General features: G+C 41.4%; 1 protein-coding gene across 3 annotated transcripts; it reads right to left on the minus strand.

The window, feature by feature from the left end:
- Positions 1-25325, minus strand: LOC308284020 (mitogen-activated protein kinase kinase kinase 2-like). 3 transcript variants are annotated; one of them, XM_080724542.1, is made up of 13 exons: positions 25213-25323; positions 12211-12264; positions 9167-9225; positions 7818-7878; positions 7110-7398; positions 6459-6511; positions 6073-6367; positions 5860-5901; positions 4947-5095; positions 4573-4704; positions 3878-4007; positions 2313-2502; positions 1-1581 (listed from the first exon to the last, which is right to left on the minus strand). In XM_080724542.1, the coding sequence occupies exons 5-13, from the start codon at positions 7387-7389 to the stop codon at positions 1353-1355; spliced, it is 1500 nt and encodes a 499-aa protein (XP_080580668.1). In that variant the 5' UTR covers positions 7390-7398; positions 7818-7878; positions 9167-9225; positions 12211-12264; positions 25213-25323; the 3' UTR covers positions 1-1352. The 3 variants fall into 3 exon arrangements, with proteins under 3 accessions (XP_080580668.1, XP_080580667.1, XP_080580669.1); XM_080724541.1 differs by lacking the exon at positions 12211-12264 and having other exon boundaries at positions 25213-25325; XM_080724543.1 differs by lacking the exons at positions 9167-9225; positions 12211-12264 and having other exon boundaries at positions 25213-25324.
- Positions 25326-26972: the final 1647 nt, after the last annotated feature.

The raw sequence follows: 26972 nt of genomic DNA on the forward strand, positions 1-26972 counted from the left end.
ACCAAAAAATTTAAAAGATAAAAGGCAAAACAGTGGAAAAGCAAAGCAATTATAATTAATTTTAGTTGATTAAAAAATAGAAACAATGAGAGTAAAACAGAAACAAATATTGTAAACTTACATACATTTCCGACAGTATATTTCCAAATGAGTCATTTGTTGATGAATATTCTCTTAGAACTCTACTTAAGTGGCCATTTAAAACACTCCCAAGAAGGAAAATGGGTGACTGCTTGGGACAGCAAACATTTGACGTTGTTGATTGGGGGCCAATGATTTACGTTTGTCGTAACTCGAACGGCTGAAGGGGACCCGTGATTATCAGATTAGCCCCATGAAGTCACTATGGTATGTTTTGGGAGTGAGAGTAAGTTCATTAATCATGGATACATTTTTTTATTTTTTGTCTTCTGTTAGGGGTGGGTGATATGGTGAAAAATTGTGACTCCACAATACACCTTTTCAGAGATATCGTACTGTATTATATAAAAATATATCCATATCGTAAACCCCTATCTTCAGTGGAACTGCAGGAGAGGGAAGTCGAAGGTGCTGGAGACCAGAGGCTGCCAGGCCTCTAGGCCTCTACTGTATGTCAGGGGTTTTCAAACATTTTGGACTCAGGGCACCCCTTTAAATAACCTTTGAATCCACTGCACCCCTGAATTACACTGTCACTTTACACTACCATACATTTGTGTCAAATATGTTGATCTTTACCTGTAAGATACAGTACAATCACAAGGAAAACCTGAGAGAATATCTGTCTCCATTATAGATTATATATTTTTTGCTTTACCAGACTGTAAACCACAAACTAGTAATTTCTTATCTGTTCAATTTTTAATGCATTTACCCCTCATTTTGTTCAATTGTCTGTTTTAATGTTTAATGTTATCTGCTCCCTTTGTCTGCTGAATAATGCTTGTAGAGACTTATACTCTTGTTCCAAAAACTGTTTTTCCACTTTACAGAAGTGTTATGTCTTAATTCCTAATATATGAGTTAAGTACATTAGGTGCATTAATAATTTAACAGATTAAAAACTTCTAGTTTGTGGTTTACAGTCTGGTAAATCAAAACAATATCTATATAAAAAAAAAATATATATATGGACTTGTTTTTCGTCTCAGGTACTCAATTGACGTTTAACAACTTAAACCAGCATCCCCATTCTGGGGAGAACATTCACCAAAAATAGCTGATCTACAAGCTCACTGCGCGTCACGTTGTGAAACGTTGTGACATGTTGTGAGCTTGTAGATTCACCAAAACCAGATTTTGGTGAATGGCTGAAAAAGAACGCACCAAGTACAGTGCAACTCACTTTGAAAACCCGTGTCCCAGAGCGTTCAGCAACCCTGAACAAAAGGGTGGCGGTTGAGAAGCTCTTCTGCAGTCGGCCTCAACTTCTCCTCCACAAACACCTTCCGCAGGAAGTCCTTGCAGTCCTCAGACACCTCCTCAGGAAGCTTTGGATTTGTGGGCTGGGTGATGATCTTACACATGGCTTTCACAGCGTTAAGTTCACCCCACGGAGGTTTCGTGGTCAGCATTTCCACAACAGTGCAAGCAACACTCCTGACAGACATGAATGACATGGCGTTATTCAGAGTTTTTACATAATCAAAACAATTGTGGCAGTATCGTCACCAAAACCTTAGGTAAACTAGAACGATGCAATTGGAAATTGCAAGTGTGGTTGCCGTGAAACGAGTCACAATTGCAAATGAATTCCGTCTTACCATTAGAATGTTCCTCTTTCGAGTCAATGGGGAAAATTAATTCACTAATACATTAATGGCCATATGGAGATCTGTGTCAGTCCTTGTCCCTTTTATGCCCATATATGGTGATCCCTAATGTCATCAATATTAAGCTCATCAAAACTATTGTGGCTGTATCATCACCATAGGATTAGACAAAAGAAAGAAGGTTGCTGTGACGCAAGCTCACAACGCGTTGCGCTGCCACGCGTTATGAGCTTGGAGGTCGGCTATTTTCGGTTCTTGATACCACACTGAACTAATCATTATCAAGTCTAAGTCTATACTGGAGATATACTCTAACGGCATGGATTTCTACACAGAGAGAGCAATTCTTTCAACATAAGACGCTGCATTCAAGTTCAGGAGAGTTTGGACAAGGCAATTCTCTTGAATGCTGCCTTCAGGTATGGCATGGAAAGGGGACATTTGCATTTCTTTCACCATAGTAAAAACTGCATTCATGGTCTGGAGAGGGCACTTTTTATAGACGGATAAAATGGCAGGGGCTCAAGCCCCCTTTGACATCTACGTGTGCCTGCTTACCATATGTCAGCTTTCCGTCCATAGCCCTTGCCATCGTCCTCGTCTCTGATGACTTCTGGGCTCATCCAGTGGGAGGTGCCAGCTTCGGTCTGGAATCCTGTTGCAGAGTTGGAGATGGTCTCTATATGTTTACTGGATCCAAAGTCTCCCAGCTTCACATTCCCAGAGATGTCTTTCAGGACGTTAGCACCTGGAGGAGAGGAATCCAAGATAAGAAAATGTCAAGATTCAAGCAGTCACTCAGTTATACAAGTACTTTATGTGCCGTAAGACAGAATAAGACAGAATAAAGCCATAATAAGAAATGATTTGTTGGTAATTAGAACTCATTAACTAATATTTTATTAGACAGAAACAAAGACAGAAAAGTAGAAATGACCGGCTGTTCGACCAGCAGTCGCGCTGCATCGCCGGCGATAGGACCGACGGCTGCCGCACGGACCGGCAGTCCCAGCAGTAGGACCGGCGATGCCAGTCCTACCTGCCGGTCCATGAGGCAGCCGCCGGTCCAACTGCTGGGACTGCCGGTCCAACTGCCGATCGTGCGGTGGTGCCTGCCGGTGCCAGAGAATGTATCCGCTCTTTCTGTTATTCTGTCTTTGTTTCTGTCTAATACAATCATATTAGTTCTAATTACCAACACATTATTTCTTATTATGGCTTTATTCTGCCCTATCCTGTCTTATTAGTGTACTGTAAATTAGGGTGGGACCATGACATGTTGGTGTGACATGCTGCCCAGACTTAGCCTGACTGCAAGCGTCAGACTCTATCACACACTTCGTTTTGGGAAGAGAGTCTGAGATTTCGGGCAGACATTCCACTTCTGGGGGGGGCGGGCAGGGGGTGGTTTAAAAAAATGTTAAGTTGACTTGCTCTTAATTGCTCCCTCTGAACTTCAAAGGGCTTGTGAGCTGCTGTAATTGATTGAGCCATACAAGTGTCAATAGCTCATTAGTCACTGAAAGCATCAAAGACTACAATCTGTTTGATGTCTGTAATAAGAGTGGAGGGGGGAATGTGTTTGAATACACACAGACTCGCCTGATTGGCTGAATGGTTTTGAACCAGGCCACCACCCACCACGTGCCCCAAGCCTACAGCCCTGATTGGCTCGCCCTCTCTGAGGGCTGGTGGAAAAAGCTTATTTAATGTGAAGGGCCAGACTCACAACACCACCACTACCAACAGGGGGTGGTGTTGTGCAGTCTGGTTTATTAACCAGGCTAGCCCAGACTGGGCTAACAATATACAGTATAGACAAAGAAGATATAATAACATTACATTGTTATTTATTGAAAAGAAGACAGAAAATGGTGTATCATGAATAAATACTAAATGAGTGCTATATTGGCTTGGGTCAAGTGTGGATCAACATTTCTGGTGCACTGCGAATGGTTTTGCACCTCTGTCCTACAGCATGCTGGCATGCTAGCTGGTACCACAGTGTTTTCAGTAAACATTTCCGTTGACCACATGTGGATGTGCAGCACTCAGGCTATGGTTTAAAGGCATACGTGACAACCAGTAATCTAATTCTCATTGTTGTTTGAAATGGAAGTTACCCTTGATGTCTCTGTGGGCGATCTCCTTGCTATGCAGATAGAAGACTCCTTCAAGGATTTGTCTGGTATATCTCCTGGTCAACTGCTCTGTCAGAGCCCCATAGGTTTTTATTTGGTCCAGTATTGAACCCTGGAGATTGTAGGATGAGCAAGGAAGAATAAGACGCAGAGGGAGAGTCAGAGAGACACCAAAGTAAATATGTTCAGTGTTTCTTTGTATGTTACATGGTGATAGCTCTATTGTACGAGGACACATTTCCAGGTAGCAGCCACTTCATTTTGTGTGCACATATGAACCCATGTGCATGAGCAACGCGACTTATACTACCTGTGCTAACATTTTAAATATTAGCACAAAGCACAAATAATATCACAAAGTCACAGAACAGAACGACTAGTCTAGTCTTAACACAGAAAGACTAGAGACATGCACATTGACATAACGTTACTGTTACTAACATCAAACTTCAAAGTTTACCTGATCACTTTTCAATTCACTCTCATGCAGTGTGTTTTTTCTTCACAAGAACCAATAATAAATACTGTAAATGTCATGATCTGAGCTGTTGTACTGGCATCTATCACATTAATTTCTAAAGACACTTGTTCACATTCATTGCAAATGTGTTGTAATGAAAATCAACAAAGACTTACATTCTTTTTTGTATTTCATAAACACTGTGGCCATTACGTACCCCAGGCATGTACTCAACAAAGATGATGAGTTTGTTTTGCTCCTTGTCCCGCAGACAGCCGTAGTACTGGACGATTCTCTCATGACGCAGGTCTTTCCAGATCTGTATCTCACTCTCCAGAGCAGCCACCATCTACAGACAGACAGACAGACAGACAGACAGACAGACAGACAGACAGACAGACAGACAGACAGACAGACGACAGACAAAGAAGGAGAGGGTTGGAATGATATTGTATTTGGAGAGAGTATATTTCTAGTTCATCTTCACCTTTGTCCTAAATGCTAGACAACAACATATAATACTACTCACACATTATATGTAGCCAAGTATTTATTTTAAACAGACCTGGGTTGTTGGATGGTCGCTCTCACCTTAGTGTTTTCCTTGTTGTTAGGATCAATGAGCACCTGTTTGGCAGCCATCTCGTGACCTGTGTCTTTGTCATTGCAGAGGTAGACCTCCCCGAACGACCCTTTCCCCAGGAACTTTCCCTGTACCCAGTTCACAGGCACCTGTGGAGCTGTGGAGAAAGTTCATTCCCTAACTTAAAACTGTCGGTTTTGGCGGTTTGATCAATTATTATGCACAGCTGCCTCTAATGATATCCCCGCTGTATGTCAGCGTTAATTTGAATGTCCCTTGTAGTGTTGTAGTAGGACACACTTACTATTATTTATCTACGTTATCAAAGCTGCCAGCTCTCACACAATGTATACAAATTACACTCTGGTACAACAGTCTGAAACTGTACCTGTACGTGTCATCAGGTGAGCCTTCAAGAAAAACTGCTCTCGGCAAGTTTTTTGTTTAGACAGATATGTTTTTGTTATCTGTCTTTAAACAAAACAAAGGATAACACTGCAAGGTGGTAATTTGAAGAAAAAAAAAGAAAAATCAATCCTCCAGTTCTAGGCAACATAGAAGGGAGAAAATGGGTGGTTTTCCCCTTTAATCACTACATCAAAAGTGTGAGTTGTCAAAAAGCGGTGTGACTGACAAAACACTTAACGTCCTTTTTTCATCACCAAACAGGAAGTGAAAATAGCAGATCTACAGGGTCAAGTTTTTCCTTTTTTCTATACAACCTTTTAGCATTTAGCTTATAGACTATAGCATATAGACTTGAGGGTGCTGTAAAAGTTTTTTGTAAAAGATAGATACAAAGTTTTTGTTATCTGTCTGTAGACAAAACAATGGATAACTGCAACAAATTAGATCTCTAGATCGTAATTAAAAAAAATAGCGGGTAAATATGGATATCTTGTAAAGAGAGTGTGTCTGTACCTGGAACAGAAAGGCTCTTTGTGATCTTTGCTTCAGGTGGTCCTGTGGAAGAGAGAAGTCAAAGTCTTTATTGCAGTCATTTTCATTCTCTGTGGTCTCATGAGAGACATACAATCTAAATGTATCATATACTTTCAAAGAATTATGCAGTCAAACAAGGTAGACTTTCCACCCGCATAAAGAATCATCTCAATCATTCTTTTCCCCGCTTACCTGGAAGCGCAAATGAAGAATTCCATTCCTTGAGTTGTGGATAAGTCTCGAGAATCTCAGTTTTTTTTAGAAGATTAAGGAACTGAGCTGAATTTGCCTCTCCTTTATTTATCATGGTGTCAATAAGTTGAGTACAGGCCTCTTCTGTAGTCAACTTTGGTGTAGTCGTCAGTTGTTTATAAACTCTTGTATCAAGAACTCCATCAGAATGTGCGTGTTGGAGAATGTGGAGATCAGAGCTCAGCCACTCGACAAGTTCCACCTTATAGGCGACCAAGATCTTCACAGACGGGCCCTATAGAAATGAGTAGCAGGTATTATTTATTTGTTCCAATAAGCAACAATTACAACAATAACTCCTTATTTTTATTTACCAGGAAACCTACCTGTAGAGCATCTATGTGAGGTGGGGCCATGGTCTTCTCTGGAGGAGGCACAGCTGACAAACAAATAAGACATTTAATTTTTCATCATGTATGAAAATTGTTACACACCTGTATCACTGGAGATGACAGCGATGAAGTTGGACTTTTATTTTCATTTATTTATTTATTTTTTCATTTGAGAACAGAGGCTCCAAATGGCCTTCATTGGTCTCTGTATTTTTCACAGTTGGCAGATCTGTCCATGGCCGTGGAAACCTGGTACTGTGTGCTACATAACAAAATAAAAACAACTCTTGCTGATATGCTTCTGTCACAAATCTCTCTCTGAAACTTTCCACCCTGCCTGCACTCACTCCCCATTACTTTGGGTAGAGTTGACCCCAGGTATTTAAACTCCTTCACCTTTCTCCACCTCTACTCCTTGCATCCTCACTGTCCCACTGTCCTGTCTTGAATCCTCACTGTCCCACTGTCCTGTGTGTGTGTGTGTGTGTGTGTGTGTGTGTGTGTGTGCGTGTGTGCGTGCGTGCGTGCGTGCGTGCGTGCGTGCGTGCGTGCGTGCGTGCGCGTCCGTGTGTGTTTATTCCCCAGCCCACCTGTTTTAAAACGGCATTAAGTTGTAGGCTACACATCTATCCTCTGTTCACCTACCTTTGCATATCTCTGGAAACCACTTAGGTACTAGATCTTTCATGTTGATCTTCTCCAGGACATTCCTCATGACCTGAGGTGCATGATCACTGGTGTAGGTATGCTTGATCAGATCGGTAGTCACCAACCTATTGGCTTTCTCTAATTCACACAATGGGATTGGTGTGAGGCCTCCAAGGTTATCAGGGTGTCGCAGGCGGACCTTGAAAGCAGAAAACTTATCTTCTCCCAGCTCCTCCAGAGCATTCAAGATACGTTCCTCAAGTGACCCCATGGCCATGGTTGATTCCTGGTGGAAATAATGTAATAAAAATCTCAGCTTCATTCAATTCATGTTTTGGGTGTGAAGGGACTGAACACAAGCTTTAGGTGAAGTTGTTTTTTACGTACAGTAGATAGACACATACTGTGGGCCAGTGAAAGCCCTTTAGATTAAACATGAAGAGGCTATTCTGAAGAGGATCAGTACAAACTATTATGACAACAATTACCATCCAAATGTGAGTTAGGGTTAGGGTTAGGGGAAAATTGGATTAAACAATTCAGGATACAATGTAGATTGTAGATTAACGTCTAAGCTCTGGCTTTGAATATGCACAAAGAGTACTAGTCTTCCTACTTACAGTGAGGATCTACAGTGTATATCTACTCATTTAACACTGGCCTTCAGTTAATTTGGTTTGATCATTCTATTGTAAATAAACTTACCGTGTGATGTGTCCTTTACTGCAGTTTACTGTTGTTTTAATGTTGAGATTACAATATGTGTCTAATAGAGAAAGAGAAAGAGTGACACACACACACACACACACACACACACACACACACACACACACACACACACACACACACACACACACACACACAGAGAGAGAGAGAGAGAGAGAGAGAGAGAGAGGTCGTTACAATATGCATCTTAGTCAGGGGAAATAGGGATATTTCGCACTAATCCGTCTAAATGTGCCTAATGCCCTGGACTATCTGCCCATCAACGTCATACATACACACTATGACGTGGATGAAGACAGAAAACAAACTTTAACATGTTTAACGAATGTATGACCATCTGCATGCTGAAATCACTTATACTACACTTACCCCCCCCCCCCCCCCCCCCCCCCAAAGGACTAGTAAATACTAGTAAATACTATTTTTTATTCTCCATTCATACTGTATATGGGCATAAAAGGGATTCTGGGGAATACCCATATATGGACTTTTACATAGGTGATGTCACCTGTGATATCACCTGTGGGAACCAACCCATAGACTGTAAAAATGTGTACACACACGTCTACACGGACACGGACAAGCTGTGACATTTCTCATGGTAAACTGCGACCTTCGGTTGCAATAAACTAACAGGACACTTTAAGGTTGTGTAGTTACCTTGCCATGGTGTAACTCGGGTTGGTGGGGGCGAGAAATAATAATTGATTAGATAATGTTCAATGATTGAAGTCTATTAACTTCACAAAACACTTTTGATTGTCTTCCTATTGATTTAACATGTCTATTTTAGGAGGAAAACACAGCCTGGAGTTACATCAGGTAGGTAACTACACAACCCAAACCTCTACCAAAATGAAAACATTAGTGTCTCTCATTTTGAATTATATGAAAAACTGTTAAAATCTATCTCCTCCTGGGATTTCCCCACAATGTGGACAAAACATTTTACACAAGTTACAAGACATGAGCCAATGTGTATATAGCAGTCTTATGAAAATCTCTTTCACACACACGCACACTAGAACTGGGGGATCGACACTTACACTTTTATTGTGAAGGCAAAATGCGGTGTGCACTTGTAGATCTGCTATTTTCACTAGTTTGGGTCCTGGGCTAACGTCTATTCTCTCTTTTGGGTCTCGACCTCAAAGGTTTGGGAACCACTGCACTAGATAGGTGCACACCACATTAAATAACAAAGACTCAATTAGGCAAAGTTAAAATAGTTTTTAGTGTGTATGGGAGTTTTGTTAACTTCTACAAAATGTTTACTAGTTAAACTCATCCAAGCTATCAGATATGTCTGAGAGTTCATGTAGGCTCACCCGTGGAATGAAGTTCACTTAACATGTATTTTCTGCCTGCTGTTTCTATCTGGACATCACTGGAAACAAAGAAAAGAGATCAGTGTTATTGGAATTGCTGCACCCACTAGTCCAGAATTGCTTTCTGATTGAATGCCTATAAAGTGTATGAATACATTTAAACCATCGAGCCACTGTCATTTCCTACAATAAAAGGACATACCGGGTCACCTACTCATCCAATAGTGTAAACACAGAATCAAAAATATATAATCTATTCGTATCGATAGTGTAGACTTTTCCCCAGAGCTGCAGTGTACAGATGTCGAAGAAGCATGGCGCGGTTTTAAAACCAAATTGACCAATGCTCTAGACGACGTGGCCCCCTTGAATACCACCAGGGTTAAAGCCCGCCAAGAGCCATGGTATAACTCAGATATTGCAGAATCAGCTAAACTCAGAGACAAAAAATACGATGAAAAACGAAAGTGCTGCAAAAAGCTCAGGAAAAAATTCAACCCTGGCCTCAAAATCCACGTTGAGCATCTTACTGCTCAATGCAAGAGACTTAGAAACCAGACAACCGCCCTAGTTAGATCCGCCAAAAAAAACTACATCGACGACAAAATCGATGAATACAAAAACAAACCACGAGACCTATGGAAGTTGCTTAACAACCAATTAGGCTTAAAATCAAAAACCATATGCCACAACATAAACATCAAAACGGACGCCGCTCTCATTTCTGACAAAGGTGAAGTGGCTACCAATCTTAACAAAACCTTTACCACCACAGCCCGTTCACTGGTCAAAAGACTGGTCGCCCCATCTGGGCGGTATGGTGAAGAATTTGTTAATACATTCTACAAAAAACTGGGCGTCAGTAAAGACAGCTTTAAACTTTCCACAGTGACAACTGATGAAGTGTTTAAAAAATTGAGCGCCCTACCTCAACACAAGGCCACTGGCCTTGATAAAATCCCAGCTAGATTTCTCGGAGATTCAGCCGCCACCATTGCTCCAATCATTACCCACATAATTAACCTTTCCATCGAACAGGGTCATGTCCCCCAGGACTTCAAACTAGCAAAAGTAACCCCCCTGCACAAAAAAGGTAGCAAACTAGACCCTGGAAACTACCGCCCCGTTTCCATTCTTAGCTCCATATCCAAAGTCATGGAGAAAATAGTCTACGAACAGATTGCAAGATATCTCGATGAGAATAATCTGATTTACGAGTTCCAATCTGGATTCAGAAAATCCCATTCCACTGACACATGCCTTCTCTATTTGACTGACCAAATCAAACGCGAAGCGGATCAGGGCAAATATAGTGGCATGGTCATGATGGACCTCCAGAAGGCATTTGACACCGTGGATCATGCTATTCTGATTGAGAAACTAAAAGCCATCGGTCTTGACAGCGCAGCAGTGAGCTGGATGCAATCTTACCTGGTGGGGAGGGAACAGGTGGTGGAGATTAACGGTACCCTGTCCCCCCCCCCCCTCCCAGTAAGCTGTGGAGTTCCTCAAGGTAGCATACTGGGACCTCTGTTGTTCCTAATATACGTGAACGACATGGCATCTGCTTGCGACTGCAACCTGTTCCTGTTCGCGGATGACTCGGCTCTCCTAGTCTCGGGCAAGGACCACTTGCAGGTTGAAAAGACACTTAACTCTGAACTGAGTAAGATCTGCACATGGCTTAACGACAACAAATTATCAATTCACCTGGGCAAAACCGAGTCCATCCTCTTTGGATCAAATCATAACCTCAAAAAGGTAGAGAACTTCACAATCAAAGTGGGTGACAAGGTCATAACACGAAAAAACGAAATCTCTTACTTAGGATGTATCCTTGAAGCTAATCTTTCCAGCGAAAAGATGACTTCAAAAGTAATACAAAAAATCAACCAACGAACTCGTTTCCTACAGAGGATCGCCCCAATGGTCAACTTCAACACACTGAAGACCATAGCTGGTGCAATAATCCAGCCCCTCTTTGACTATGGAGTCCACGTATGGTATCGTGACGCCCCACAAGCCCTAAAAACTAAACTCCAAACAGCCCAAAATAAACTAATTAGGGTCCTGCTTAACCTTCCCAATCAGACTCACCTCACCGCTACTCACCAGTTAAGAGTGGGGTGGCTCAGAGTAGATGACAGAGTACAGCAACTTGCAATGGGACTGGTGTACAAGATACACTACACCACTATGATACCCAAGTACCTGTCAAAATACTTTATAAACGTTAAGGATGTCCATAATTACAACACCAGAGGCAGTGCCACAGATCACGTTCAACCCAGAGTCAACTCAAAGAAAGGGTCGAACTCGTTCTTCTGCTATACCACAAAAATGTGGAATGCCTTACCGAAGGCCATAAAGGAGTGTGGATCACTAGCATCCTTTAAAATTGCCCTAAAAAACCACTTACAGGCAGCAGCCGTTCACAACTGGTAAAAACCTAGCCCAACCCTACCCTCCCTGCCCCTTCCTTGTATATACTGTACATACTGATTGTTTAGACTTACTGTTACCTGCCCCTTCCTTGTATATATTGTATATACTGTACTTACTGATTGTATAGACCTACTGTTTTCTTTTTCTTTCTTTTTTTCTTTACATGTCTACTGCATAGTACTGTGTTCTATTTGTCTGTCATTCAATGTTATATGAGATACTTAAATGGTTTCCTGTTGAAATAAGCTTAGTCTTTTCATGGATCTCCTTTTAGTAGACCTTGTACCAGTGAACTGTACCGTCATGAATCTGTACATTTTCCTATGCAAACTTCTAATAAAGCCTTCAATCAATCAATCAATACGATGATTAATCGCTTGTAGAAACAAACACAGACTTAAAACAGTGTTCTTACTAACAGGAAACATGCAGCTACTTCACTTGCATTGTTTCCACAAGAGATATTGCTGTCTCAGCATGTCAGACATTCACGGAGGAATGTTACACAATAACAGACAACAAACTACTCATCAAACATTTTGTCAGTATTTCCTGCTACGATGGTGCATTCACAACCAGATTAAGTTGAGATATTTTACCTTCATTATGAGAAGTTGAGAGAAAACATGTTGTCTGGAGGCTTCCTCAAACTCCTATGGAAAATAACACATGTGTGACGTAAACTGATCTAAAGTGAAAGTAAGAGTCGGGTTACATGTGCTTGTTGTGAGATTCCTCTTGAAATGTATTGTTGTGAAAAACACAACTTCAACATGGTTGTACTATATACTGTATATTGCAATAGTATCACAATGACTTAATCAGACTATAATGCATTTTACAATGTATCTAATGTATTACAACTCCAACTACAAGACTTAAAAATCACTATGATTCAAAAGAAGTTAATGATTGAGAAGTATCGTGATAATTGACAAGATAAAGTCATTATGCAACACTGTTATGACTGCATGTAAGCTGTTATGTTATATTGTGATTATTGGTTTCTGTTACTATTACTATAATTATTTTGTGTATATGTGCTGGGGGATTGTTTTAGATGTATACTGAAAAATAAATACAAAATAACAAACAAGTGCATATAAGCTGTTAAATAGCACATCTACACGCTCACAACATGTAGCATTGTGAGCTTGTAGATCTGCTATTTTTGGCTGATGCCATGACAGCAAAGAGTTTAACCGACATGTTTACATACGGTAATTAAATGTTTATAGATATAGATTAGATAGATATATAGTCTGTTGTGACTTTTGGCAGATCAACTGACATCTATCTGCTCAGCCATGTGTCACATTTAACCCCAGCATCTAAATTGTAGTGGGAACATTAGGCAAAACAAATCTACAGATCTACAAGCTCACAACACAAGCTTAAACATGTGCTATTTTTGTCCATGAGGTTTGTTATAGACAGAAAAAAAGTACAGAGACGACTTAGGTTCAGTTTATGGTCTAGACTAGAGGGTTCAAGTTGTTAACCCACTTAGACCTGAACCGCTTTATTACGCATTATTACTTATTAACCATTATTTTATGATTTAACTATTGACAAATAGCAGATATACAAGCTCACAGCATGGCACCGAGTGCCACGCTGCGAGCTTGTAGATCTGCTACTATGAAAACCTGCAGCGGCTGTCACACTTTGCTTTCCCATTTACTCTGGCATACTTTTGCCCTAGCAACGTCATTTCAACTTTAAAACGTTCACACGACTTGGGCTTTTCAGGTCAATACGAGCTGTAAATTTTGAAGCTCCGCCCCTCTTTCACAATAAAACGTTCAGATCCTGTCCCACTTTGCTGTCCCACTTATTCTGGCATACTTTTACCCATAACGTCATTTCAACTTTAAAACACTCACACGACTTGGTCGTTTTCCGGCCAAAAGGGACGAGCTGTAATTGTTGAAGCCCCACCCCCTCTGTCTTCCTATTGGTTGGGCTTTAAACATCCTTAACGACTGCTCGCAGCATGATACCGTCTTGAAACTTGGTGTCTGGACTTAGACCGCCAATAGGGATGAGCTGCAATTGTTAAATCCCTGCGCCCTCTTTCTTCCTATTGTCTGGGCTTTAAACAGCCATTAGAGTTCTCAACGGGCCTGAAAATTAAGGCCTGACCCTACTAACTGGGCCCTAGTGGGCCGACTATGTGTGTCATCATTTAGGGCCCGAAAGCCAGAGAGAGAGAAAAACAAATTGCCAGTAGGCTGCACCAGTGTCTCAAATTACAGCAGAGTGAGAGAACGGACATATAAAATTGGCAAAATGGCAACTTCACATGTTCAATTGTTCATCAAACATGCCAAGTTCTGCACAAAATGGGGCAAAGTTAAATCCCTGTTGTCATACAGTACATCTCTCATTCTCTCTCTCCCATCGCTGCCTGTGATTTATATTTCGTCCTTCAACACACATTTAAACAGCAGCAGCAGCAGTCTTGCAGACTGGGCAGATATATAAACCCAAAACGTGTTAATCTGGCTTGTATTGTGAGCTTGCAGATCTGTTATTTTCCGTAGGACTTAATAGTGAAAAGTGACTCCTAATAGTCCAGGTGTGAAGTGTGGTCAGTAACAGGATAGGATGGTTGAAGACATTGTATTCACTTCTCATGACATTCATTCAAAAAAAAAATGTTTTCTTTATTTTTTTGTTATTACACAATACTTATTCTGACCCTTTTGAGTCCTGCACCTGACAATTAAAGTATGAAGAAGGAAAACTAAAAACTAACTAGAAAAGAAAATTTCAAGTGTGCCTGCAGCTCGCTAAGTATGTGCAACCTTGTATAGCAGTTGGTATTAGCTTTAGCATTTTTAGCATTATCATTGAATTTTTTCCTTTAGCATTTTAAACATTAGGCATTTGTTAGCATTTGTTAGCATTAGCATTATCATGTGTTAGCATTAGCATATGTTAACATTAGCATTTGATAGCATTTGTTAACATTAGTATTAGCATTTGTTAGCATTAACATTATCATGTGTTAACAATAGCATGTGTTATAATGTGTTAGCATTAGCATTTGTTAGCAATAGTATTAGCATTGTTAACATTAGCATGTGTTAGCATTAGCATTTGTTAGCATTAGCATGTGTTAGCATTAGCATGTGTTAGCATTAGCATGTGTTAGCATCAGCATGTGTTAGCATTAGCATTTGTTAGCATTAGCATTTATTAGCATTAGCATGTGTTAGCATTAGCATGTGTTAGCATTAGCATTTGTTAGCATTACCATTAGCATTGTTTGCATTAGAATGTGTTAGCATTAGCACTGCTAGCATTAGCATGTGTTAGCATAGCATTAGCATTTTTAGCATTAGCATTTGTTAGCATTAGCATGTGTTAGCATTTATAATAATAATAATAATAATAATAATAATAGTTACCTACTCCTCCCGCGATGGAAATTCAGATATCGCAGCCCAACCCAGCTGCTTTTTTCATCAGCTTTAACCCAGCTGAACTCAACCCAGTGATGCCCACAAGGAGCGCAAGGGGGAAGGGGAGCAGTGGTAGCTGGAGCGGGGAATCATACCTGCGACCTCTGGGGCCTCCGGAGTCCTAGGTGTGGACACTAACCACTCAGCCACCACTGCATTAGCATTAGCATTTGTTAGCATTAGCATGTGTTAGCATTAGCATTTTTTCATTAGCATTTGTTAGCATTAGCATTAGCATTAGTATTAGCATTAGCATTAGCGGTTAGCCGTTGGGACTGTGGGACGACCCACCGAGTTTGAGACCAGTAACGTGTTGGGAAGTGGAGACATGGCTGTTTAAAGCCCAGCCAATAGGAACGCAGAGGGGGCAGGGCTTAAGCAATTACAGATAATTCCTTTTTCGCTGTGTGTAAGTACACACAGCGAGTTTCGAGACGGTGTGGGGCGGTGTGGGGCGGCATAGCTCAGGGGTAGAGAAACCGTTATTAGAGCACAAAGGGTTCCCGAAGGGTTCCCAGTTCGAATCCGGGCTCCCCCTGAGTTAATGTCGAAGGGTCCTTGAGCAAGACTTTGAACCCCACATTGCTCCCGGTGAGCTGGTTGGTGCCTTGCATGGTTTCCTCCGCCACCGGTGTATGAATGTGTGCGTGAATGGGTGAATGTAATGCACAATCTCCTTAAAGCGCTTTGGATAAAAGCGCTATATAAATGCACCATTTACCATTTACCATTCACCATGCTGCAAACTGGAGATATAGCTGTTTAAAGCTAAGCCAATAGGAATATAGGGGCGGGGCTTAAGAGGGGGCGGGGCTTAAGTAATAAGTCCCTATTGGCTGCTAAAGTCCAGACACCAAGTTTCAAGACGGTACCATGCTGTGAACTAGAGTAGTGGCTGTTTAAAGCCCAGCCAATAGGAATACAGAGGGGGCGGGGCTTAATCAATTACAGCTCATCCCTATTGGCCGGAAAAGACCAAAGTTGTGTGTGCATTTTAAAGTTTAAATCACGTTGCTAGGCAAAAGTATGGCAGAGTTATGTGGCGCCAAAGTTTCTGGGATTTTTTTCCGAGTCCCCCATTCAAAGTCAATGGTTTTTTTTGCGCGTAGTTTTTTACAAACGACGTTGCAATGGTAAGGCTGATCGGAAAGAAAAGTAATAGCACACCATTCCCGGCCGAGCCGCACATTTTGATATATATATTGCGGCGGTGGCGTAAATTGTGCGGCAGTTATTACGTGCCGAAATTTCCCCCATTCTAAGTCAATGGGGTTTTTGGGCGTTGTTTTTTGCGAATTACGTCGCCATGGTAACGCGGATCGGAAAGAAAAGTAATAGCACACCATTCCCGGCCGAGCCGCACGTTTTGATGTATATATTGCGGGGGTGGCGTAAATTGTGCGGCAGTTATTACGTGCCGAAATTTGCAAGAACATTACTGACTTACTTAAGTATGGCGGATTACAATAAGTGTTTTGCCATTGCATTGCATGGCAGGCACACTTAACTAAAACTAGAAAAGAAAATTTCTAAGACATTTTAAGTGTGCCTGCAGCTCGCTAAGTGTGTGCAACCTTCTGTAACGGTTTGTGTTAGCATTAGCATTAGCATTTGTTAGCATTAGCATTTGTTAGCATTAGCATGTGTTAGCATTAGCATGTGTTAGCATTAGCATTAGCATTAGCATTAGCATTAGCATTAGCGGTTAGCTGTTGGGACTGTGGGACCACCCACCGAGTTTGTGACCAGTAACGTGTTGGGAAGTGGAGACATGGCTGTTTAAAGCCCAGCCAATAGGAAGGCAGAGGGGGCGGGGCTTAAACATTTACAGATAGTTCCTATTTGCCATGTAAGTACACACAGCGAGTTTTGAGACGGTACCATGCTGCAAACTGGAGATAAAGCTGTTTAAAGCTAAGCCAATAGGAAGATAGGGGCAGGGCTTAAGAGGGGGCGGGGCTTAAGTAATAAGTCCCTATTGGCCGTTTAAGTCCATACACCAAGTTTCAAGACGGTACCATGCTGTGAACTGGAATAGTGGCTGTTTAAAACCCAGCCAATAGGAATACAGAGGGGGCGGGGCTTAATCAATTAAAGCTCATCCCTATTGGCCGGAAAAAGACCAAAGTTGGGTGTGCATTTTAAAGTTTAAATCACGTTGCTAGGCAAAAGTATGGCAGAGTTATGTGGCGCCAAAGTTTCTGGGGTTTTTTCGGAGTCCCCCATTCAAAGTCAATGGGGGTTTTTGCGCATAGTTTTTTTTATGAATTACGTTGCCATGGTAACGCGGATCGGAAAAAAAAGTAATAGCACACCATTCCCGGCCGAGCCGCACATTTTGATGTATATATTGCGGGGGTGGCGTAAATCGTGCGGCAGTTATTACGTGCTGAAATTTCCCCCATTCTAAGTCAATGGGGTTTTTGGGCGTCGTTTTTTGCGAATTACGTCGCAATCGTCAATGGGGTTTTTTGCGCGTAGTTTTTTACGAATTACGTTGCAATGGTAAGGCGGATCGGAACGAAAGGTAATAGCACACCATTCCCGGCCGAGCCGCACGTTTTGATGTATATATTGCGGGGGTGGCGAAAATGGTGCGGCACTAGTTACGCGCCGAAGTTTTCGTCTGTCCGTCATCCTGTCAGTCTAGTACAATAAGTGTTTTGCCATTGCATGGCAGGCACACTTAATTAAGTATGGCGGATTACAATAAGTGTTTTGCCATTGCATTGCATGGCAGGCACACTTAACTCATTGACTGCGCCGCCACGAGTTTCCCGAGTTATTTCCATTGTCTGAGGCTGCGTCGCCCGAGTTTCACGAGTTGGGGCTGTTTTCAAGGTTTATGCAAAAGTACACTTTCCCCTAGCCTGTTACAAAATGTCATGTTTCTATGATAAAAGGGTGGTTAAAAATCACACATCAAAGTCAGCTTGTTTGAAAACAAAGGAGAAATCGACCTCCCCAGTCCCCATGACCCAAAGTGAACTCATTTATCAGGACACGGCTTCAGTTCTGCCGACACAGTGCGGCGCGGCCGCAGCAGTGGTGAAACAAAACTAGCAGATCTTCAAGCAGACCATTCTGCATGAATCAAAAACATTTTCACTTGAAAAGCTGTGACCTGCTGCACTGGGTCACCCTAACTCTAACCCACACACAGCTCCATACCCACACAAAAAAGTTCAAAGTTTCTAGAACAAAAGTTTACCAAAACGGTAAGACCCAGCAAGAAAACAATGGCTACATCAGAGCCTCGTAGCAACCGCCCGGCCTCTCAGGCCTCTCTATACCAAAACAAGCCAACACAAACACATCAACAACACAGCAACACCTCCCAGATGAAAGCATTGACAAATCAACACTCAAAGTGTTATAAAAGTTTCAACATAAACTTACCTCAGTGTGATGAGGAGAGCGTTGGTGTAACACACACACACACAGAGAGAGACAGATAAGTCCAGTGCCGTTTAGTGTCAGTAGATCAGTAATCCTATAGTTTCATTCGTGTAGTTTTCTTTTTCTGTTTGTGAGCGGGTTTCATGCCCTCACCGCGGCACAGCAAGCGCCCGACGGCTAGCCATGGTTCGCCGGTCGCCTCTGATTCTGGTTCCCGTCGCGAACCAGCCCGATCCCTGGACACGGGCGAGGGGCTAGAGGGCCTCCATCGAACCCCGGTCCTGGTCAGATCACCATGGATGCCTTTCTAATCGCCAATTTGCCCCGTCCGGAGACGGATACGAGACGGATGAGGCGGCGCCGCCGTCCCAACAACACACACCGCGGGCAGACATGGCTCCACTGCCCGCACTCCTCACGCCGGAATCGGTGGCTTGCGTGAGGCCACGCGAAGAACGCTCTGCCATGCCCATGTCGCCGAGAGATAACATCGAGACGCTCTCCCAGTCCCAGAGTGAGATGTATGTATTATCCATATCATTGATCCATTCAAAAACAGCAGATAGCAGTCAGTGCAAGTTCACAGCGCATCACTTTGTAGCCTACTTTCCTGACTAACTAACTTTCGCTAAATTATTCACTCGATCAAATGATGTGTACTGTACAGGTCCGTGTCCGATGCAGATGATGTCATCGGCAGCACTGATGATTGTCAGAGCAGTATAATCAGAGAGTGGTGTCACCGCGGGGTCAGAAACAGCGCTGGTCACGTGGTTCATTGTCACTTTACACCTCATAGACTTCAATGCATTTTGTAAACTTCCGGTTGGCCGTTTATCACTATACGCCAATAGATGTGTGCGTAGAAGACCTGGCCCCATGAAGTGAACGGGAGTGACGCAACTCTCCATTCTAGGGCTCTGATGATTGTGAGTGGCACCCCCGGAGAGCAACACGCAACTGCAAAGACGACCCTTTCTATGCGCGTAAGTTGTGCACATGCAGCACACATTGCGCGCGCGTGCACACACACACACACACACACACACACACACACACACACACACACACACACACACACACACACACACACACACACACACAGTATATTCTGTATAATGTATTTATTTATTTAGATGAGTAACTAATCGCTCTGGGTCTACTAAATGCCTAAAACATTTCCCATGTCAATATGTTCAAAATAAAACAGCATAATGGCAAATATAAATGTATTTTTCTGTTCAAGTTATTCTAGTCAAGGTATTGATGTTTTGTCATTACCCATAACAGTAAAATACATATTCCCATTTTCACCATGCAGTACCCCTGCATACCCATAGTACACATACACCCACAGCAAACCTTTATGTATCTCATATAGCATTGATGCTTTTCACACACACACACACACACACACACACACACACACACACACACACACACACACACACACACACACACACACATGGAAACAGAACTTTTCATTCAATTTGAGGAGTAAATAATGTATTTTATTTTGGTATGCGTTTTCAGAAGCTGATCAAGGAAGTGCTTCTCTGTCAGGCACTGGGACACAGAGACCTTCAAGCAAAGGAACAGGCAAAGGTAAGATAAAAATAATGATATTTTTTTTATATATATATATATATATATATATATATATATATATATATATATATATATATATATATATATATATGTGTGTGTATATATGTGTATATAAATATATATATATATATATATATATATATATATATATATATATATATATATATGTGTGTGTGTGTGTGTGTGTGTGTGTGTGTGTGTGTGTGTGTGTGTGTGTGTGTGTGTGTGTGTATATATATATATATATATATATATATATATATATATGTGTGTGTGTGTGTGTGTGTGTGTATATAGGAGCTCCTGAGCTTCACCGAAGCCATTGTCGAAGCCTGGTGCACCCCGCGACCCACCCAACCCCTCTGGCCCGATCCTCGGAGTGTGAGGAGGTCAGCCCATGTCCCTGAGAAGATACCGCCCAGACCACGAAGGAGAAACCCTACAAGGGTCTGCTACATCTGCAGCAAAATACATAAGAAAAGGAGTGAGACCTCATTCTACTGCCCTCTGTGTCTTGTGCCTTTGCACAGGAGGCTTTGTTTCGAACGGTACCACGCAGAGATTGACTATGAGCATGCAAGCGGTGCTCGACGTCGACGATAGACAGACACATTTTGATGACATGAGTGTAGACATACTGTGTACCGATTTGTGTGATTTTAGGGCAAATTCTGTAGGAGCAGTGTCCAAAAATGTGTTTGAAAAAATCGGCCTGATGGTGGCGCTATATGGGACAGATCCATTTTGATGACATGAGTGTAGACATACTGTGTAGCGATTTGCGTGATTTTAGGGCAAAATCTGTAGGAGTAGTGTCCAAAAATGTGTTTTGAAAAATCGGCCTGAAGGTGGCGCTAAATGGGACATATCCATGTTGATGAGATGAGTGTAGACATACTGTGTACCGATTTGCGTGATTTGAGGGCAAATATTGTAGGAGCAGTGTCCAAAAATGTGTTTTGCAAGAATCGGCCTCATGGTGGCGCTAGAAGAGGGGCATGTGAGAATTGATGGGTGGAGGTTGTAGGTTGGCAGGCAAGGAGTGTGTGTGCGAAATTTGGCATGGATCGGGGCAACGGTTGCGGAGATACGATGTGACGTGCAAAAGTGTGACGTGTGACGGACGGACAGACAATGTGCCCATTACACTGTAAGAAAATATTGTTTTTGTTTCAAATCATAAAGTAAGCATCTGATGTAATAAATAAAGAGCTGTGAGTAAAAAAAAATGAGTTGTTTGCTTGAAAAGAGACCATTCACAAAAACTTCTTTTTCTCCAGTTGTTATTCTGAGAGGGCTTGGTTTTGGTGAAACAAGGGTTTTCAAATGGCTATAACTAAAGAAGTGTACATGATAAAAACATAGTTTTTTTTTCTGTGGAAACTAGAAGTTATCCTCTTTCATCTGGGCCATGGCATGACATAGTCATCATTAGACAGAATTAAAAAAAAAATGGTAAACATGGTAAAAAATCAAGAAATGCTTGGCAACCTAGCTTGATAGTTCACTTTTAATGGTGGCAGTCAATGAGTTAACTAAGCAATAAAAAAAAAAAAAAAAAAAATCTGGTCTAAAACAAATGAAAACTAACTGAAAAAAAAAAAAAAAAACTACACACACACACACACACACACACACTTCTTTGACGTTTGTTTTCTAATTAAGTATGCCTGCCATGCAATGCAATGGCAAAACACTTATTGTAATCCGCCATACTTAAAGCTATACTGTGTAAGTTGCTCAACTAGTGGTCAGAGCTGTATAGCAAACCGCTGTCGAGTCCGCGTCTTTCGGCCTTTTTTCGCCGCAGAAACGGGCCTCTCACCACCGCGTCCGCCTGCAGCTCGCTGAGATCTATCTTTAGAGGGATCCCTGGTTCCTGTGCGTTCAGGCATTCCGGAGAAACGGACTCCTTCACCCGAGTATATGTTGTTGTTATGTTGAGGCAAGCTACTTCCTGAGAAGTCAGCAAGATGCGCCTGTGATTGGCCGGTAGTGTACCATGTGTTTATGATCCGCGATATGATTGGCCAACGTATACACATGATGCAGATGACGTCATTTTGCCGCGAAATTCTCCCCCCCTCACGGCTCATAGAAAACATATAAAGAGAAGGCTTTAGAAGCTGAAATTAACGGAGTGGGGGTTCTAAAACTTTAGCGATTTAACAGTTAGAACAATTTTAAGATTTGTTTTATAAAACTAGAAAAAAAAATTCTAAGAAATTTTAAGTGTGCCTGCAACTCGCTAAGTGTGTGCAACCTTGTATAGCAGTTGGTGTTAACATTAGCATTTTTGCATTAACATTATTTGTTAGCATTAGCATTATCGTGTTAGCATTAGCATTGGGGTTAGGGTTAGGTTTTTTTTGGCATAGTTTTTTGCGAATTACGTCGCAATGGTAACGTGGATCGGAAAGAAAAGTAATAGCACCCCATTCCCGGCCGAGCCGCACATTGTGATGTATATATTGCGGCGGTGGCGTAAATCGTGCGGCAGTTATTACGTACCCGAAATTTGTGGCGAAACTTACTTAATTACTTAAGTAGGCCTATGGCGGATTACAATAAGTGTTTTGCCATTGTGTTGCATGGCAGGCACACTTAACTAACTAACTAATTAAGTATGGCGGAGTACAATAAGTGTTTTGCCATTGCATGGCAGGCACACTTAACTAATACACTAACAACTAACTAACTAATACACACTAACTATACAACTAACTAAGATACTAGTTGCATGGTAGCACACAAGAACAACAAGCCCAGGTCAGTCTGGACATACACACCGTTTAAAAAAAGGATTTGCTATTAAATGTCCTGCATAATGGCCTTGACACCGGCGTTGTGCGTTTCCACTCCATGTACAGATGGAGCTTGACTCCTAGTAGGGGTGGGCGATATGGAAAATTACAATATCACCATATTTTCCCAAGCTGTATCACGATACACGATTTTATCACGATTCTTTCTTATTCTTATTTTTCAAGTTACTTGACAAAAACTAGACTCTCTGGGTTCCTTTTGGGAGGTCCAAATTTAACTTTACAAGTATGTAACTCTGACAGTATACAAATGAAACCAAATGGACCCTTACGGGTCCATTTGGTTTCATTTGTATACTGTCAGAGTTAAGTGGAGACCTTGACATTTTAAAGTTTGAGAAGTATTGATTTAGACCAAAATGCAGGTTTAAATTGAATTCTGCAATGATTCTCTGTATTAACGATTAAACAGGATCTTTTACAAGGCTCCCTCAATTGTATCAGGATATATACGATACCTCTGAAAAGGCATATGGTGGAGACATTGTATCGTCTCAATGATAATTATCACCATATCGCCCACCCCTAACTCCTAGTGGGGACTGTGAGTGTGGTGCAGAGGAACAGACAGAGACCATGTCATTCTGGAATGTATCAGTATCAGCCCATATATATGATTGTCTGTGGACAATGATAAAGTGTCATGGCTGCTGGAGCTGTGCCCAGACCAAAGAGGAACCGGAATGAACTTAAAGGTGTATTCAGTGATAATGAAAGTGGCCGGGGGTCATCTTGTCCCTTACTGGCCTTACAGCGTGGAAATGTTTAGTTTTTTATAGATTTTTTACACCATTATAATGTTCTCGTTTTGATCATTAGACCCAATCACTGAATATCGGTAGGCCTACGTCTCCAGCTTCAGGATATGTATGATACTGATTTACTACCAGACTGTGGCATTTTATGATTTCAGGAGTTTACAATCTAGGCATTTAGCAAACGTTCTTAATTCAGAGCGACTGTGGTTCGCAAAACTTTTATTTTGACCATCATAACTAAACATCATAACATAACTACGGAGATACTCTACCCTGATTGGTCGAGGACTGGCTGGCCACCTCTGAAAACCGAGGCCAAGGTGGAAATATGGTTAGCACACATTCTAGTGAGGAGAATGAATGGAAAATGTACCAATTATATTTTTATTTGAATTAAATACAATCACTGAATATGCCTTTAAGAACATATGCACCAGTCCACTTCCAGCCTAATCACACTGAGTACAGTCCAGTTTCTTATGTCATAGAAGTACTTCAACCTGTTGTACTCTTTAGGAACAAGATTCCCCTGCCCCATGGAAATCATTATGAACAGAATTAAGCTGAACCAGATCTTGTGTTGCTAGAAAAGTCTCCTTCAGCACCCTCTAGGAGATTGTCAATAACAACGTGCTGCGATCTATCCACTGTGCCCTGACCGAGGCACAGTCAACGCCATGGACGGATTAACCCCCTCGAGGGCCCCTGGACGATATTTTTTTTAGATTTCGTTTTTTTTTTTAAATAGTGAAAACAGCCGATCTACAAGCACACAACGCCTCACGGTGGGAGGCGTTGTGTGCTTGTAGATCTGCTGTTTTCACTACTTTTGTGCAACAACCTTGTCTGATGAAGCAGGGCTTTTTTTCCTAATGGGAATGAACCGGCCGTTCGGGAGTTGTCCCACTTTTCCCAATGGCCAGCACGTCCCTGGCAGTTCCACAAAAAAAAAAAACCTTCATACCTACAGTATTGTGTGGTGCACAGAGGCTATTATGTTCCTGTTGCCTTATCTTGGGAGATAAATAAGCAACCAGGTCTATGAAAACAAGCCCAAAGGTCCCTGGCACAATATATGTTCAGATGGGGGTCTACAGATAAATCCATGTTAATCTGGGGGTCCTTGACATGAACATGTTTGACAACCACTGGTTTAAACATTAGGAAGCAAGTCCAAATCAGCAACTACACTTTAAAAACAAGCTGAAACCCCCACAAAAAACACGACTCACAAACTACCAATATATATTTACAAGCGACTTTACAGGAATAAAACAAGAAAAAACAAAACAAGGCCAAAGTGTCTTAATAAGCAGACAACACTAGTCTAATACTGTATACTGTAATGTGTGCTTTTACTTCAAAGGGAGTGCCGCGTATTATTTACAGAGAGAGAGAGAGAGAGAGAGAGAGAGAGAGAGAGAGAGAGAGAGGTGAGCGCGGGAGGGGTAAAAACCAGAAGTTCATAGTTTGTATTAAATTCAACCAAACCTTTATAGACGATACCAACTGGTTCTTGTATAAAGCATAAACACACTTACCCTACATTAATCTTTAGAAGAGCAGACTAGAGGCATTCATTCTGTATAAAACACAGTAAATTAAACTTTAATCTGTTGTCAAAAAATGGCGTTGAGACGGTTCAGATCTCCGCTCCGTTGTGACAAAATGGCTCTGTCACCAGTGATGTCACAACCATTCAGACTGTGTGTGTGTGTGTGTGTGTGTGTATGGGGGGGGGGGAATTTTATGTATTTATCTATTTATTTAAAGATTTTTTTGTTTGTTTTTTTAAGCAAATGCACTTCCATAGTCATTTTATATTGTGAGCAACATACAGTAAAGGCTATACGTACTTGTACTACTTATGCCACAGATCATACCTCAACATTTCAACCTCCCTCCATACTTTTGGTATTGGTTTCTTCTAAAACAGAAGTTCAGTTTGCACAGCACTCTGTGACGTATCCATGACAGACAGACAGAATGACAGACAGACAGAATGACAGGAAGCACATTGAAGTTCCAGGAAACCACCACTCCATGTTACCATGACGATGGGAGGACCACAAGTTGCAATTCCTCATTTCATCATTCATTTCATATAAAGTTATAAATGACAACACACAGAAATACTAGTACTGTATGTGGGGAGGAATTAACTGGCAGAACCACTAAAGTGGATACAACTAATTGGTGACTCTAAAATACAAATGATACAAAAAAAGACCCACACGGAAAAGAAATATATGCACATATATGATTTTACTGCTCGTCGCTAAGTCGTTGGGAGTGGACTGAGTGAAAATCCAGTTGTTGAAGTTTCTCAGTTGGTCGCAGCACTGCCTTTCAGCTGGGATCTCACACAACGACAGTACCCGGAGAGGCATGGATGGTGTTTTCGGATGTTTTTTTCAAGGACAATTTAATATAACGGGGATTATCATGTTTACCTTACATAAACATTGTAAGTGCTGGAATGGTTGCTTAATATTTGCCTAACGTCTGTGTATTGTGTAAAACTAGAAGGCGAGAATGCATAAAACAGATCCTTGCAACTGGATGTTTAGCATGGCTAACAGATTCTTCTTGCTAGCAGCTAGTTCTGATTCACGTCGATTGATATCCTCCTAATCCTAACTAGTTTAACATAATAAACCTTATGTTCGCCTGTATTAACGTTTGGGTCAGAGTCCAGTGGTGTAAAAAGTACTAAGATGTTTTACATAAGTAAAAGTATCAATAGTGCATCGTAGAAATACTCCAGTCCACAATTCTAGTAAAAGTAGAAAAGTATTTGCATTTTCAAAATGGCCATTTAAGTGGCATTCTTTATCTCTGTTTACACTTCATACATTCATACCTCACACACAATAGGAACTCCATTAACAACTTTAGATTATGAGGTATTTGTTCACAGTTACGATTGTTCGGGCCATTTAGGCAAGATCGAGTTCCGTGGTGGAAAAAAGTACTCAAACGTTTTATTTAAGTAAAAGTATGGTAACACTTTCTATGAAGCCCACATGTATAATGCATTATGAGGGCATTTTGAGCCCACAAAGTCAGTGGCCCATAATATCAGCACACCAAGAACCATTTCACACCAGTCTTTCACACCAGTCTTGGCATCATCAGGGAGGTTGTCTGGACCCAATGTCCAGAACAAGTAGTATTTAAACCATTCAAAGCTTTATAGACCAACAGCACCACATCACTGCAGTGCAGCATTTACTATAAAAAAACAACAAAAAAACAACAAAAGAAAATACACTGGAGAATAAAAGATCTATAAAAAATA

This window comes from Nannobrachium achirus (assembly GCF_963921795.1).
Source record: "Nannobrachium achirus genome assembly, chromosome: 4".
Classification (NCBI taxonomy): domain Eukaryota; kingdom Metazoa; phylum Chordata; class Actinopteri; order Myctophiformes; family Myctophidae; genus Nannobrachium; species Nannobrachium achirus.

Bases quoted from the DNA above. Each gene is read 5' to 3' on its own strand.
- LOC308284020 (XM_080724541.1), bottom strand. From the start codon at position 7,389: ATGGCCATGGGGTCACTTGAGGAACGTATCTTGAATGCTCTGGAGGAG. The intron at 5,096-5,859 runs GTACAGACACAC...CTTTCTCCACAG, and splicing joins AAAGAGCCTTTCTGTTCCAG to CTCCACAGGTGCCTGTGAAC. The intron at 4,008-4,572 runs GTACGTAATGGC...TACAATCTCCAG, and splicing joins TTGTTGAGTACATGCCTGGG to GGTTCAATACTGGACCAAAT.